Below are 15,130 nucleotides of genomic sequence, written 5' to 3' on the forward strand. Positions count from 1 at the left end.
CCCATGGGTCCCAAATCTCTGGGGTGGATAGGCCCACGGCTGAAAAGGTTGCTGACCTGATCAAAAAGCAAAGGCCTTTAATGTTCTGTTGGAAGCCACCCAGAATGGCTGGGGAAACCTAGCCAGATGGGCAGGGTATAAATATATTATTATTATTATTATTATTATTATTATTATTATTAAGCACCCAAGAGCAAATGGTGCTGCAATGGAAAGGAGACAGGGAGGCATCATGCAGGATGGCTAAAAAGCGAGGGTGCAGAACTCTGTGACTCTCACCCAGAGCCCAAGGGCAGGAGGAGCCTGGCATTGAAGCAGGAGCTAGGATTTGGAAGCAGGAGAGACAGGCAAGGGAGCCAAGGAAGCAACGACCTTTCGCTACATAAACAACTTTAAGAATAATTCCTTGGATTGGCACCAAGTAATGTCTGCCCTAGGGACCCAGGTGGTGCTGTGGGTTAAACCACTGAGCCTAGGGCTTGCCGATCAGGAGGACGGCGGTTCGAATCCTCGCGACGGGGTGAGCTCCCGTTGCTTGGTCCCAGCTCCTGCCAACCTAGCAGTTCGTATGCACGTCAAAATGCAAGTAGATAAATAGGAACCGCTACAGCGTGAAGGTAAACGGCGTTTCCATGTGCTGCTCTGGTTTGCCAGAAGCGGCTTTGTCATGCTGGCCACATGACCTGGAAGCTATATGCCGGCTCCCTCGGCCAATAATGCGAGATGAGCGCGCAACCCCAGAGTCGGTCACGACTGGACCTAATGGTCAGGGGTCCCTTTACCTTTACCTTTAAGGTCTGCCGTAGTTGCAGTCCAGCTGCCTGCTGGCTAGTTCACATTCCTGCGTCCTGGAGAGGGCTGAGACCGTTCCCTGCTGGGGCAAAATGTAAGCTCGCCTCTCGGCAGTTCAGAAAATCTTAGTAGAGAAGCAGCCGACAGTAGAGAAAGTCACCCAAACCAAAAGGGCATGTCTGTCTGCCTGCCTGCCTGCCTGCCTGCCCTATCTATCTATCACATCAAGGAGCCCCCCTCGCTGCTCTGCACTCACCGTGATGCCATCAAACTCCAGTGCCATCCTGCCCAGGGCAGAAGCGCCAGCTCCTTACAGGTGTGACTGGCAAGAGATGCTCCAGGTCCTTCCCCTTCCAGCAGAACGAAACCGGGGAAGGCCTGGCTGAAAAGAAGGTGTCCTGCTTCTCCTGGAGGCTTTCCTCTCCAGCCCTCTGCCTGTGCGCATCTCTTGTTTTTCCCTGGCAGGGGCAGGAGCAGGCAGGAGCGCAGTGGGGCCCACCTGCCAACCCCCCAGGGGGCTGGGTTGCCACATGAACGCCATGGGCAGCCTCCAGCAAGGCCTCACCCTGCTCCCCCAGGAGCCTGGGCTGTTTGTCACAGCAGCAGCAGCAGCATCCTGCTTTCAGCTCTCTCCTCCTTCCCTGCCTCTCTCCCTTTGCACATCTGCTCTGCTAGACCCCCAGCCTCTTCCTTCTCCCTTTCCTGCCTCAGGCCATCATGGAAGGCAACTGGGGAATGGAGCATTGAGTGGGTTGCACAATTCTCTCCTTTCATGATTTCCTTTCCAGGTAATTCACCGGGTGGGTTTTGGTCAATTCAGCTTCTGTCCAGTTTCCTCCCCCCCGTGTCATTGCTTGCTTTATTAAGGAGAAGAGTGTGTGCTTCATCAAGTAAAATAAAAAAAATTCCTTCAGTAGCACCTTAAAGACCAACTAAGTTTTTATTTTGGTATGAGCTTTCATGTGCATGCACACTTCTTCAGATACACTGAAACAGAAGTCACCAGACCCTTATGTATAGTCAGAGGGTGGGGAGGGGTATTACTCAGAAGGGTGGTGGGAATGGGTGATTGGCTGATAGGAGTAGTAAACCTGTTGATGACTAAAAATTCCTTCAGTAGCACCTTAAAGACCAACTAAGTTTTTATTTTGGTATGAGCTTTCGTGTGCATGCACACTTCTTCAGATACAGTGAAATGGAAATGTTGATGACTGTTAATGACTGTTAATGACTGCAATTGGTCTTGCAGAAGGTGCTAGAGAGCTTTATCATGTATAATGAGAAAAGAATCCGATGTCCTTATTCAAACCAGGTCTCTCCATGGTTTTAAGCTTGGTAATGAGTTGCATTACCCATTCCCACCACCCTTCTGAGTAATACCCCTCCCCACCCTCTGACTATACATAAGGGTCTGGTGACTTCTGTTTCAGTGTATCTGAAGAAGTGTGCATGCACATGAAAGCTCATACCAAAATAAAAACTTAGTTGGTCTTTAAGGTGCTACTGAAGGAATTTTTTTATTTTACTTCGACCCAGACCAACACGGCTACCTACCTGCTTCATCAAGGAAAGGTTTTCTCCCCCTCTCCACTAGATAGCCAGAGCCCAGCGGGGCCATCCCGCTTGGAGCTTGGAGCGCTACCTATTTATCTACTTGCACTTTGTGCTTTTGAACTGCTAGGTTGGCAGGAGCTGGGACCGAGCAACGGGAGCTCACCCCATCACGGGGATTCGAACTGCCAACCTTCTGATCGGCAAGCCCTAGGCTCAGTGGTTTAGCCCACAGCGCCACCCACGTCCCTCAAATATAAATGATTATAAATGTACAAGGCAATCACATACATAAGTATATAAACCACGTGTCTGAAATAGTACAGGAGAGCAGTCCTGAAGCCATTTTGATTCTCCCAAACCGTTTTGACTCTCCCAAATTGACCTCAGATATTTCTCTGCAGTGAGGAAGGAAATAGGAAAGCCTCTTCATTGTCTTTTGCTTACCTGTCTGAAGGGCGTATGTGTGTATGAACAGGGTGAGCCTGTGACCAGGTTTCAGGAATTAAAGTATTTGCCATCACAAAACAATGGCCAGGCCGCCCAGGTAAAGCAATCAGTGACCATTAACAGATATCCTGGCAGACAGGATTTCTGCTGTAGACCACCTCCTTCTGTGATGTATGTATGATGTTCTCGGGGGTGGTCTTGAGCGACAGGGTGGGCAATTTCAAAAGTCTATATAAGGGCTTGCACACCATTGTTCTGGCTTCCTCCTGTGTGTGGTGAGTAGGGACCCTGTTGCAACAGTTTAATAAAGATCCGGCTTACTAGCTGCTTTGCTTCTCAATATACTCTGGTTGGCCTCTTGTTTTCTCCTACTGATAGGGAACCTCTAGATGGGCTCTTGGATACCCCACAAGGGAAAAGGAGCAGGTTTTTTCTATATCAGCTAGGTTCGATCGCTACTGCCTGAGGCCGCTGTGCCTCTGAATAACACTTGCTGGGAGACAGAGTGGGGAGATTCTGTTTGGAGGCTTCCCACGGGGGAGCAGGGTCCAAGTGCACCCAGTCCATTAGTACGTGGCCGTTGAAGCGGGTGGCATAAAACAGGAGTGGTCTGCTGCCGCCAAAGCAGAATATCATTCAAAACATTAAGCAATTAGAGCAGCTAAGGTGCCATTCAGCATTTTGGAATTACAGCAGAACATCGGTTTATGAACACCTCGGTTTACAAATTTTCAGTTTACAAACGCCGCGGACCCATCTGGAACAGATTAATTCACTTTCCATTACTTTCAATGGGAAAGTTCGCTTCAGTTTATGAACGCTTCAGTTTATGAACAGACTTCCGGAACCAATTACACCCATGCTTCGGGTTAAGTACGCTTCAGGTTGAGTATTCCACAGACCCGTCTGGAACGGATTAATCCACTTTCCATTACTTTCAATGGGAAAGTTCGCTTCACTTTATGAACAGACTTCCAGAACCAATTGTGTTCATAAACCGAGGTACCACTGTAAACCTGGACCATCAGGGGCAACTGGAACAGGGCTGGGGGACCTTTTCCACCCCAAGGGCCACCTTCCCTTCTGGCCAACATTCTGAGGGCCGCACTCCAGTGGTGGGCGGGGCCAGAGCTACAAGCGGGCAGAGCAATGAGGGCAGCTGCTTTTCTTTCCTTTTTAAGAGGTGGCTCACAAATAATAGCAGTGGGTCACTAAGATTCCATTACGGTGGGGCATTTCTGCAACAACAGAAAGTATCAGAAAGAGACGTTGCACATGCCCTGCCCGGGAACGAGGAATATGCATGAAGCTCCCCACTGAATTGTAGTGCAGGGCAGGGGTTCCCTTTGAAATATTGGTGCCTATGAATGTGCGGAGGGAAATTTTTTTAAAAAAGGACAATCGGTTCATTCAGCGACACGCAACACAACTTTTCAGAAAAATCCCCAATTTTTAACAACAAAGATTGTCAGCGGCATATTCCTACAACTGGCCCCTTGGTCCAAATGGCCCTGAACCTGTGGCCTCCACATGTTGCAGAACTTACAGCTCCCAGGGGCCCCAGCCAGGGGGGACAGGAGTTTGGAGTCTGGCAAGCGTTTCAAACATTTAATTCAGTCTTCGGTTTTCGTGCTGCTGGTCTGTACGGGAAAGAGACCAGTATGGGCTTGTGCAGTGCCCGCCCCTCAGCTTCCTTGAGGGAGAGGAGAAGGTGAGCGGGGAAGAAAGCCGCCTTTCTGAGGAATCTTTCCGACAGTCTTGGCCGTGAACTACAGCATCGAATCAGGATGAGCCCCAGCGATCTGGCGTGTGCTGATGTTGGTGAGAAGAATCAGACCAGAGGGAGAGTAACCCAAATAACATGTTCCTCTCCCCAATTACTGGAGTTCTTACTCTCTTCTTGTTAGTCTCACTTCCACCCCTGTGGCAGCACTGTGTGTCCTTTGCGGGCTCCTTGTTCTGGCTACATCCTGATCCCAGCTGACCACCAAACGTGCGACTGAATGGTTAAAGGCTTGACCAGCGAAGGCCGCCTGCCCTGGGGCACTTGCCCCCCATCTACTCGCCCTGTTCTGCCCAAAGCCAGGAGGGTCTGTTCCCCAGGGCCTCATCCGGCTCCCCGCAGTTGCTGGCGTGTCTCTCAATCTCAGCAGCGGGAAAACTGAACTGGCAGATGGGGCAGTGGGCGCAGTCTGCAACAAGCTCTTCCCACGGCGATGAAGGCGAGGAGGAAGAGCTCGCTTCAAAATCCTCTTCTCCACAGCTGGAGGCATGGGCTGGTAAGAGATTGGCGGGGAAATGACCTGGGGAAGGAAGCAACAGGGTCTGACAAGAGCCATCAGAAGCTAGCAGCTCTCCTACCTACCCCTGTCTCTGGCCAAAATCCACTCTGAGGTTGCCAGTCGAGGTTAGAATACTACTGCAACACCATTATGTGCAACCCTCCTGCACGTTGCAAATACGACGGCAATCCCTTTAGCACGGTGCAAAAGAACGCGCTTCTTCCCCCAAACAGCAGGGTGCAAACATTTTTTCCCAACAATTTCTCCTCGCCAAATAGTGCCACGTGTTGCAAATCAAAGACAGGAAACATCAAGCAAGCAAGCAAGCAAGCAAGCAAGCAAACAAACAAACAAACACACAAACACAAAGAAAGCATCCTTTGAAAATAAATTGCTATTCAGCGATTGATTGCAGATAGCAGAGCTGGCCCAAGACATTTTGCTGCCTGAGGCAAAGGACGAGATGGTGCGACCGCCTTCCATGTTCAGAAGGTGGAAACAGGATATAGCAGCATCCCCCAGCACACCCGAGGGCTGCCGGCTAGTTTAGAGGGTGCTTTGCGCCTCCGCTTCTGCCCTCCAACAGAGGGGAACAGCCAAGGAGGTAGTGCTGCTACCCCCCCCCCCAGCTCCCGTCACTTGAAGCAGCTGCCTCCCTCTGCCCAATGGTCGCACCGGTCCTGGCAGGCAGCTTATTTGAATTTGCCACCCGTTCCTAGCGACATGCTTTTTCCAACCGCCGAATCCTCGTCATGTTTGCTCTTTGAGCTCCTCTTTCCATTCTGTTACTCACCCTCACAGATGGGGCACACACCCAACCCCGCCTCTCTCTTTCGAGGCCACCTCTCTTCCTCTTCCTCCTCTTCACCTCCCATGTTCCTCCGTCTTCCCTGCTGGCCAGGGGCTCTTCTCTCCCTTCGAGAATTATCCCCACGCTTGACAGAAGAAGCCGCTGCAGACCTGTGGAGAAGGTTGTTGCTCATTTAAAAGATTTTAAAGTCTCCTTTTATACCACACACAGCTCAGCACACATACACTATTTATTCAAAACGACTACTATGCATGGTGGTATTTTCCCTTTGAGTATATTTTGCCTTCTATTTTCAGGGATGTAACAAATCAGACTGCATTAATTTCTCACATTATAACAGGCTGTATTCAGGTTACTCCACCAGTATCACACCCTTTAGGAGTCCTGAAAGGTTATCTTTTTTCTTTTTCTTTTTGCTAGGTTAACAGAAGCTACAAGATGCAGAGATGGTCACAGATTTGCTCTGGAAAACCACCACCTTGAACCTTGAGCTGCATCTGAAGGGCAGCTGACTGGGACTGAACCGGAAGGAAATTCCCCACACGGCCAAATCACCTCGTCAGGTTGCTGCATGATGCCCGTCTTCGACTTGATTTCGTGCCCCCTCTTCTGGCAGACGATTCCTGCTTGGGCCCTGCAAGATGAACCAAGTCAGCAACATTAGTCATGCAGGGCTAGTGTGTCCTGTAAGACTCACCTGTGGAGTTGACTGCTCCACAGCAAATGAGGTCCCACAGAGAGAGATGGAAACAAAGGACCACCAAAGAAGGGATCTTGCCCAAACCCTCCTCCACAAGGCAGGACTGTCCACCCACTGATGAAAACCCTTATTCCATAGTGGCTGGGGAAACCCAGCCAGATGGGCGGGGTATACGTCATCATCATCATCATCATTATTAAGAGATGCGGGTGGCGCCGTGGTCTAAACCACTGAGCCCAGGGCTTGCTGATCAGAAGGTTGGCAGTTTAAATCCCCGTGACGGGGTGAGCTCCCGTTGCTCGGTCCCAGCTCCTGCCAACCTAGCACTTCGAAAGCACGTCAAAGTGCAAGTAGATAAATAGGAACCGCTACAGTGGGAAGGTAAACCCAGGTGGCGCTGTGGGTTAAACCACAGAGTCTAGGGCTTGCTGATCAGAAGGTCGGCGGTTTGAATCCCCACGACAGGGTGAGCTCCCGTTGCTCTTTCCCAGCTCCTGCCAGCCTAGCAGTCCGAAAGCACATCAAAGTGCAAGTAGATAAATAGGGACCGCTCCGGCGGGAAGGTAAACGGCGTTTCCGTGCGCTGCTCTGGTTCGCCAGGAGCAGCTTTGTCATGCTGGCCACATGACCCGGAAGCTGTCTGCGGACAAACGCTGGCTCCCTCGGCCTATAGAGCGAGATGAGCGCCGCAACCCCAGAGTCGGACACGACTGGACCTGATGGTCGGGGGCCCCTTTACAGTGGGAAGGTAAACGGCGTTTCCATGCGCTGCTCTGGTTCCCCAGAAGCGGCTTAGTCATGCTGGCCACATAACCTGGAAGTTGTACGCTGGCTCCCTCGGCCAATAGAGCAAGATGAGCACTGCAACCCCAGAGTCGTCTGTGACTGGACCTAATGGTCAGGGGTCTATTTACCTTTACCTATTATTATTATTATTATTATTATTATCATTATCATCATCATACTGCCATGCTGTCCCCAGTAGCGGAGGTACCTGCTCTGGCACCGGGAGTGGTGTACATCCGGGGGCGTGGCATGCGTCGGGAGGGGTGCACGGCGAGCGCCCCAGGGTGCGGGGGAGGCTGCAATGTCACCCCCCCCGGATGTCACCCGGGGCGGCCCGTCCACCCGCCTTTGTCCGCCAGTGTCTGTACCCCAAGTAGAGATCCGCTGTCACATACAGTGGGCAGAGGGGGGATTTCAGCTGAGGAGACCAGAGCTCAAAGTTGTCAACTTTTTATTGGTTTTATGTTCTAACAACATCAACAATTTATTTATACACCATCTGGCTGGGTTTCTCAGCCACTGTGTGCAGCTCCCAACAGAATATTAAAAACACGAGAAAACATCAAACATTAAAAACTTCCTAAACAGGGCTGCCTTCAGAAATCAGACAGTGGTTTATATTTCCTTGACATCTGATGGGAGGGTGTTCCACAGGCTGGGCGCCACCACCGAGAAGACTCTCTGCCTGGTTTTTATTGCTGTAAACTTTATATATATATATATATATATATATATATATATATATATATATATATATATATATATATGATACAGTGGTATACAAACATTTTTAAAATAAATAATTAAAATCGCCACAGCCAAAAAAAGAGCCATTGGATGTGTCTTGTGCCAATGACGAGAGTCTCTGGGGACTGAGCTGGAGACTCACAAGCAGGATCTCAACCCAGCAGTCATGGGGGACGGGGACGGGGTATGCTCAGGGCTACAGGGAGGCTTTTAAAAAACCACTCCCTCCTGCGCTGTTTCAGTAGACGGTGCCATTCACAGGCCACCTGCATTACATCTTCTTTTGTCGACAGACCAACCTGTACAGGGTTACTGTGAGGATGAAAACAGAATATCCTCATCCACGCCATCCTGTTTGGAGAGTGCTATTGTCCCGTCCCCCTCCCTTTTTATCCTTCTAAGCTAAACGGACTAAATTATTTTCATCTTTGCAGGCAGGATAAGATTGTAGCTGATCTACTTTGCGGCTAGAAGAGAGCAGCGAAGAACTGACTGGCCAGAGACTCTATAATGGTTCTCGTCCTCCCTCTAGTGGCTCTTAACAGGCTGTGAGGGAGGTCTATATTTCTCTTCAGTGGCTTAAGCACCAAGTGATGCTTCCAAACCATTTTCAAAGGCAGCCCCACATAAAGCACATCACAATAGCCCAATCTTGAGGTTCCCAGAGCATTGATGATGATGATTTTATTTTATTTTATTTATTATGATTCCCCCACCCACTCTGGGTGGCATCAGAACATACTAAAACATCAGTCATTAAAAGCTTCCCTAAACAGGGCTGCCTTCAGATGTCTTCTAAAAATCAGAAAGCTGCTTATTTCCTTGGCATCTGATGGGAGGGTGGGAGCCATAGCTGCCAAGTATCCCGTATCCGCCGGGAAAACCCCTTTTTTCTTAGCGTTTCCTGGCGGTCTCCCGTTTAGCGAAAAATCCCGGTATTGTCCCTTAAATCGGGATACTTGGCAGCTATGAGTGGAGGCGAATGCAATTGTTAGCAACCCTAATTACCTGGCCATTTTTCTGGTGCCGCTTGCCCTTCTATGGGCATCAGAAAATGGCGGCACCGGCGCTGGAAGTCGCTTTTACGTGTTTCCGGTCATGCGCGGAAGCGACTTCCGGCACTGGCGCCGCCATTTTCTGGTGCCCATAGAAGGGCGAAGCGCCACCGGAAGTTGCGTCACACAACTTCCGGTCATGCGCACGCTGCCGATCCCGGATATTTACGACCCGGACTTGGCAGGTATGGTGGGAGCCACCACCGAGACACCACCGAGAAGGCCCTCTGCCTGGTTCCCTGTAACCTCACTTCTCGCAGGGAGGGAACCGCCAGAAAGCCCTCGGAGCTGGACCTCCGTGTCCGGGCAGATGGATGAGGGTGGAGACGCTCCTTCAGGTCTACAGGGCCAAGGCCATTTAGGGCTTTAAAGGTCAGCACCAACACATTGAATTGTGCTCAGAAACGTACTGGGAGCCAATGTAGATCTTTCAGGACCGGTGTTATGTGGTCTTGACTGCCGCTCCAAGTCACCAGTCTAGCTGCCGCATTCTGGATTAGTTGTAGTTTCCGAGTCACCTTCAAGGGTAGCCCCACGTAGAGCGCATTACAGTAGTCCAAGCGGGAGATAACTAGAGCATGCACCACTCTTGCTAGGCAGTCCGCAGGCAGGTAGGGTCTCAGCCTGCGTACCAGATGGAGCTGATAGACAGCTGCCCTGGACACGGAATTGACCTGCGCCTCCATGGACAGCTGTGAGTCCACAATGACTCCCAGGCTGTGCACCTGATAACTAAAGAGGCTATCCCTTGTCCAGAGAGGGTCATAGTTGGGCCACAAGCCTAATCTGGCAGAATGCACTCTGTGCCACCAAGTCCACCTGCAGTTCTAGTCGCAACAAAGGATCCAGGGGGAAAAAACCCCAATCAGCAGCACAGATCCATCAGGAATCTGGCTGAGTCAGTCCAAGGTTTTAAGATTTTGTCGGGCACTATCCCAGGGTGCTCAAGCCACTCTCTCTGACACGGGCTGGAATATTCACAAGACCAGCTCAACACATCAAACACAGTTTGAATTCCCCCTTGTGGATCTGCCCCCATGTTGGTGCTTGGAGGGGTAGCTTCTCGGCAGACAGAAGTGTCCCCATCTCTCCGCCCCCCCAATACTCACGCGACACAACTGGCTCCTGAGCTTCATGCTGGCTCTGCCCGTCCTCTTTGCTCTCTGCAGGAGGAGGGGTGTAGCCAGGCACCGGGGGGAAGGCTCTTTTGCGGGCACAGGCCCCGTGCAGCACCATCCTGGCCGGGCGGCTCATCCAGGCACCAGGGCTGGAGGCTGGGTCCAGCTGCTGCAGCCGGCTTTTTAGCGCCGCTTCCTGCTCGGTGCTCCTGCAAAGAGAAACCCAACAGCTGCTTCCTCAAGAGGCCACTGCAGAAACCAAGACTCCAGCCTCCTGGAAGCAATGCTGCTACCAAGAGACAGGCGTGAGCAAAAGAACTACAAGAACAGAGTTAGAAACTGGAAAAGGACTGTCTGTTCTCTATTGCTCCAACCTGCCCTGTCCAAAAATGGAACGTATTGCACATAAAGCACACTGGTGACAGTCCAGCCTTTTCCTGAAGACCTAACATTTTTTCAGGCTAAGGTCTGCATTCCCTTCTGTCCATCCTTCCGGGGGCCCTGTGCCAGAGGTGGATGCGAGCAATGGCTGCACACTGGCAATGGATGCACGCGCAGGTACTTACGATGGCGCCTCTGAGAAGAACGTCCTGCAAAAGGCTGCATTGGAGAGCCATGGGCTGCTGCTGGACTCAGAAGGAGCCTGTGGGCAACAAATAGGATGAAAGAAGAGAGGTAACATTTAAGAGATCAATAATTAGATCAATAATTAGCAAACCGAGGAAGTCCTCTGTAAAATACTCCTCTTGTCCCCTTCCTCCCCTCCCCTGCTTCTATAGCTCAGCTCAAATACAAAAAAAATACAGCAGATTTTGCTCGTCAGTATAAGAATGGCCATTCTGGGCTAGAACAACAGCCCACCTGGCTCAGTATTGTCTGCTATCACTGTGCCATACAGAGCATGCTCACGTACGGTTTATGTGTGTGGTACGGAAGCTGCACTTCTCAGGACAGGACAGGGCCGGGCAGAATTATTAAAACAGCAGAGAGCATTATTGGCTGCTCACTCTCCACCTTAGAACAAATCTACCGGTACACCACCAGGTGCCATAGAAAAGCACTAGACATATCAAGAGATCCAATGCACCCTGGTCACCAATTCTTTCAGCTCCTGAAATCGGGACGGAGATATAGAACAATGCAGGCAAGAACGAGCCGTCTCAGGAACAGTTTCTTCTCTAGAGCAATTTTGTCCTTAAATGGAAAGCCTGGACTTTGAAATCATCTTATTTTACTTGTTATTTTATATCGTATTTACTGTTTTTAATTAGGTTTTGTAGTAATTTTGGGTTATGCTGAATGCTTTATCTGAGTGGATGTAGCAACCGAGTAATTTCATTGTTCCCGCAAGGGGACAATGACATTAAAGGTATCTTATCTTATTCTGCCAATCAAAGGCCTCAGGGATGTTCACAAGCAGGGCATCCTTGCCAGCATCTGGCAAGCAAAGCAAGGTAGAACAAGGTCACTCTGCATTTGAATAATGGTGGCTGCTAGGAACAGTAGACCTTCAAAAATCCCTCAAGTGATTTCATATGACAGGGAACATAAGAACCTGCTGGATCAGGCCAAATCCCAGCATCCTGTTCTCGTAACCAGATGCCTGTGGGAAACCGGCAAGCAGGACCTGAGCACTACAGGACTCTCACCTCCTGCAATTCCCAGCAACTGGTATTTAGAAGCATTACTGCCCCTGGCAGTAGAAGCGGAAGATACCATGGCTAGTAGCCATTGAGAGCTTTCTCCCCCATGAATTTGTCTAACCGTCTTTTAAGCCATCTGGGTGGGTGGCAATCACTGCCTCCTGCGAACAAGAGCCGCAATTCAACTACGTAATACATAAAATACTTTCTTTCATCTGTCCTGAATCTTCAGCTTCACTGAACATGTTGAAAAGTTCTAGTGTTATGAGAGAGTGAGGAAAAGCGTTTTCTCTATTCACTTTCTCCATGGATAATTTTATAGACCACCTGGGGGGAGAGGGTGGTTTTTGAGCAGAGAAACAGCAGAATTGCGCAGCCTCCCGATTGTTATTTTAATTTGAAAAATAAATGAATAAATAAATGGGGAGAGTGTGCACACTTTATTTTGTTTTTATTATTTTATTTTATTTATATACACAAACAACTTCACTAGTTTTAATGCCCAGTTTGTGCACAATATTCTTTACTTGCTGGATTTTGGCCCCCATGCTTGCGTAAAATTGCAGGATAGCTAGCCATGACCCATGGATCTGTACCTGACTAGGAATAGAGACTGGGTCTGACTTGCTGTCGTCTGTGTCCTGCGGAGTGCGGATCCGGATGAAGGAGAGACCGAACTGCGTGCGCTTGTTGAAAGGCTGGCTACAAGTGAGTCTGATACGATCCCACTTCTCGCCTAGGGCTGAAGCCAGGAAGTCTCCTGTGGGGCACAGACAGGGAGATGCCTAGCAAATACAACCCAGCCCATTTACAGTCCACATGTTTCTCCGCATGGCTGAAGAGTGCCCACCTTCTTACCTTCTTTAAACATCCGGACTGCAGAACGATTCTTATCCAGCTTTGCATCAGCGGGCATCATCAGGGCTGTGGTGGGCAACAGAGTGAGGTAACTCTGGTCCAGAGGCCAGGAGGATCGCCCCACATCTATCTGAAGGAAGGCAGAGCCACAGTTCCCTGAAGAGCACAAACAGAACATCAAGCTCTGCACCAAAGAACTTGCACCTTGACTATCAAACGTCCGAAAGTTCCCTCCTGCTGGCGCTGCCTTCCTTTCCCCCTCAATTTAGTTGAGTTGCAGTGCACTCATACGGGGTTCATAAACATTCAGACTCGGAGCCCTGCAGCCCGCCCTAGTCTCCTGCTCCTTTCTTTTGTTTTGTTTTCCAAAAAAAAAAACTCATTTATGAATTTTTCAGTTTTGAAGAGCCACTGACTCAGCTACGCAGCCATCACCTGGACACAAACCTACACTGCAATACATTTGCTCAGAATGCCAACACCTCATTGAAGAACATGTTATCTTAACATATTTTGAATTTAAAGCAGCGTGTCACTCGCTCTGTGCTTTTAATCCTGCCTCGCAGTTAAAACATCAGCCCTTAAGAACACAAGAAGAGCCTGCTGGATCAAGCCAGTGGCCTTTCTAATTCAGCATCTTGTTCTCACAGGGGCCAACCAGATGCCCAAAGCACTTCTGCCTCCAACCACAGAGGCAAAGCTCAGCAATCATGGCTAGTAGCTATTGGCAAGCCTTCTCCTCCATGAATTTGTCTAAACCTCTTTCAAAGGCATCCAAGTTGGTGGCCATCACTGTCTCCTGTGGGAGGGAGTTCCACAGTTCAACTCTGTGCTGCGTGAAGAAGGACTTTAACGTTTGCCGAATCTCTCAACATTCAGCTTAATTGGATTTCAACAAGTTCCAGTGTTATGAGAGAGGGATAGAAACTTCTCTCTATCCCTTTTGTTCCCAGAGAGGGGATTCCTTTGCTACTTCCTCCCACATGCTTACCAACATCAATGTAGCCAATGCGGCTTGCGTGTTCCAACTGCAGCTCTGCTTTCAGCTGCCTGCTCCGGTCCTGGGGACAGCTGAGCCAGGGCCGAACCCCTTCTTCAAGCAGCAGGTTCTCCACCGGGGACTTGGGATCCTGCCCCAGAAAAAGGAGCGAGAAGGAACAACTGAGGAGCACAGCACATGACTCTACTTCTGGATATTCTCAGGGCAGTACTCATCCCTCTGCACCCACTAGCTTGCTGCAGAACTGCACAGTCCACTATTTGGCACTGAAGTTGGCATCTCAAGATGCTCAGATCTCTTTTACTGCAAGTTTATAGTCCTTAATTTGAAATGGCATATGCCAGAAGATCCTAGAGCCAGAAGAGGGTTAGAACTACTAGTGGTGAGACTCTGGGTCTAAGCGCCCCATTGCACAGCTAGTAAAATAATAAAAACAACTGGTTACCATTTGGAACACAAAAAGAGCCAGTTATATGATAAGTTAGTGACATGGTATTAATTGGTGTTTTTTTTAAAAAAATTAAAAATATCAACGTTCAAAGCTTTCTACTATTTTTAAATAGTTGTTTGCCTACTAATATACTAGATGTTTTGAGCTCAGCTTGTTTCGTAACTCCCTTAATTTAAAAGAACATGGGGGTTACCTGAAATGTGAAAGACACAACGTATTTGATTTTGACTGGAGCCATTTCCAAGGATTCAGTGAGTCACCCTCATTTGCTCAGGTTTTCATTTCCGCTTATGGGGCTTTCCCATCCCGAGTCCCACCTGGTTGGGGGGGGGAGAGAAATGGGTTTCTTTTCCCCCTGCTTCCGCTTCTTACTCCCTCGGGATGAGATGCCCGGGGCCTTTGCTTCTGTTCCGCAGGTGAGGACGCAGCTCTTTCTCTTCCCGAGGGGGCTTCTCTCAGCACCCGCAGGACCCGGGAATTAACGTATGCAAATGAGGTATCTGAGAAATCTCCCCGCCCCAGGGATCCCGGGAGCGTCTTCCTTAGTTTCCCGGGGTTTCTCAATCTCCCGCCAATACTACCCGCCCCTTGACCCTCGACGCTGATTGGCTGGCTGCTAGCCTCTCCGCGTGACGTCACCGAGGCAGTTCCTTAACGTGTTGTGCTAATAAATAAATAAATAAATGCATTTTACTACACGGTGGAGCCGACTTCGTTTCGAATCACGACGCTAAATTTGTTCCTTATGTTTTAAAAATAAGGAACTCTGACAGGACAGGCCGCTAAGCATGCTGGGAACCGTAGTCCTTCCTCCCGCCGGCCTCGAAAGCGCCGCGCCCAGCTGGATTTAAGGGGCGGGGGAGAGCGAGGGAGCGTCCATCAATTT

At 49.7% G+C, this 15,130-nt stretch overlaps 1 protein-coding gene across 1 annotated transcript; it reads right to left on the reverse strand.

Annotated features, from left to right (window-relative positions):
- Positions 1-4,391: 4,391 nt before the first annotated feature.
- XNDC1N (XRCC1 N-terminal domain containing 1, N-terminal like) lies at positions 4,392-15,077 on the reverse strand. The gene is made up of 9 exons (XM_035115358.3): positions 14,438-15,077; positions 13,785-13,923; positions 12,794-12,949; positions 12,532-12,695; positions 10,859-10,935; positions 10,284-10,501; positions 6,442-6,520; positions 5,869-6,035; positions 4,392-5,096 (listed from the first exon to the last, which is right to left on the reverse strand). Exons 1-9 carry the CDS (start codon positions 14,480-14,482, stop codon positions 4,852-4,854), a joined length of 1,290 nt encoding a protein of 429 aa, XP_034971249.2. The 5' UTR covers positions 14,483-15,077; the 3' UTR covers positions 4,392-4,851.
- Positions 15,078-15,130: the final 53 nt, after the last annotated feature.

The sequence above is a fragment of the Zootoca vivipara genome, chromosome 4 (assembly GCF_965207765.1).
Source record: "Zootoca vivipara chromosome 4, rZooViv2.hap1.1, whole genome shotgun sequence".
In the NCBI taxonomy this organism is placed as follows: Eukaryota; Metazoa; Chordata; class Lepidosauria; order Squamata; family Lacertidae; genus Zootoca; species Zootoca vivipara.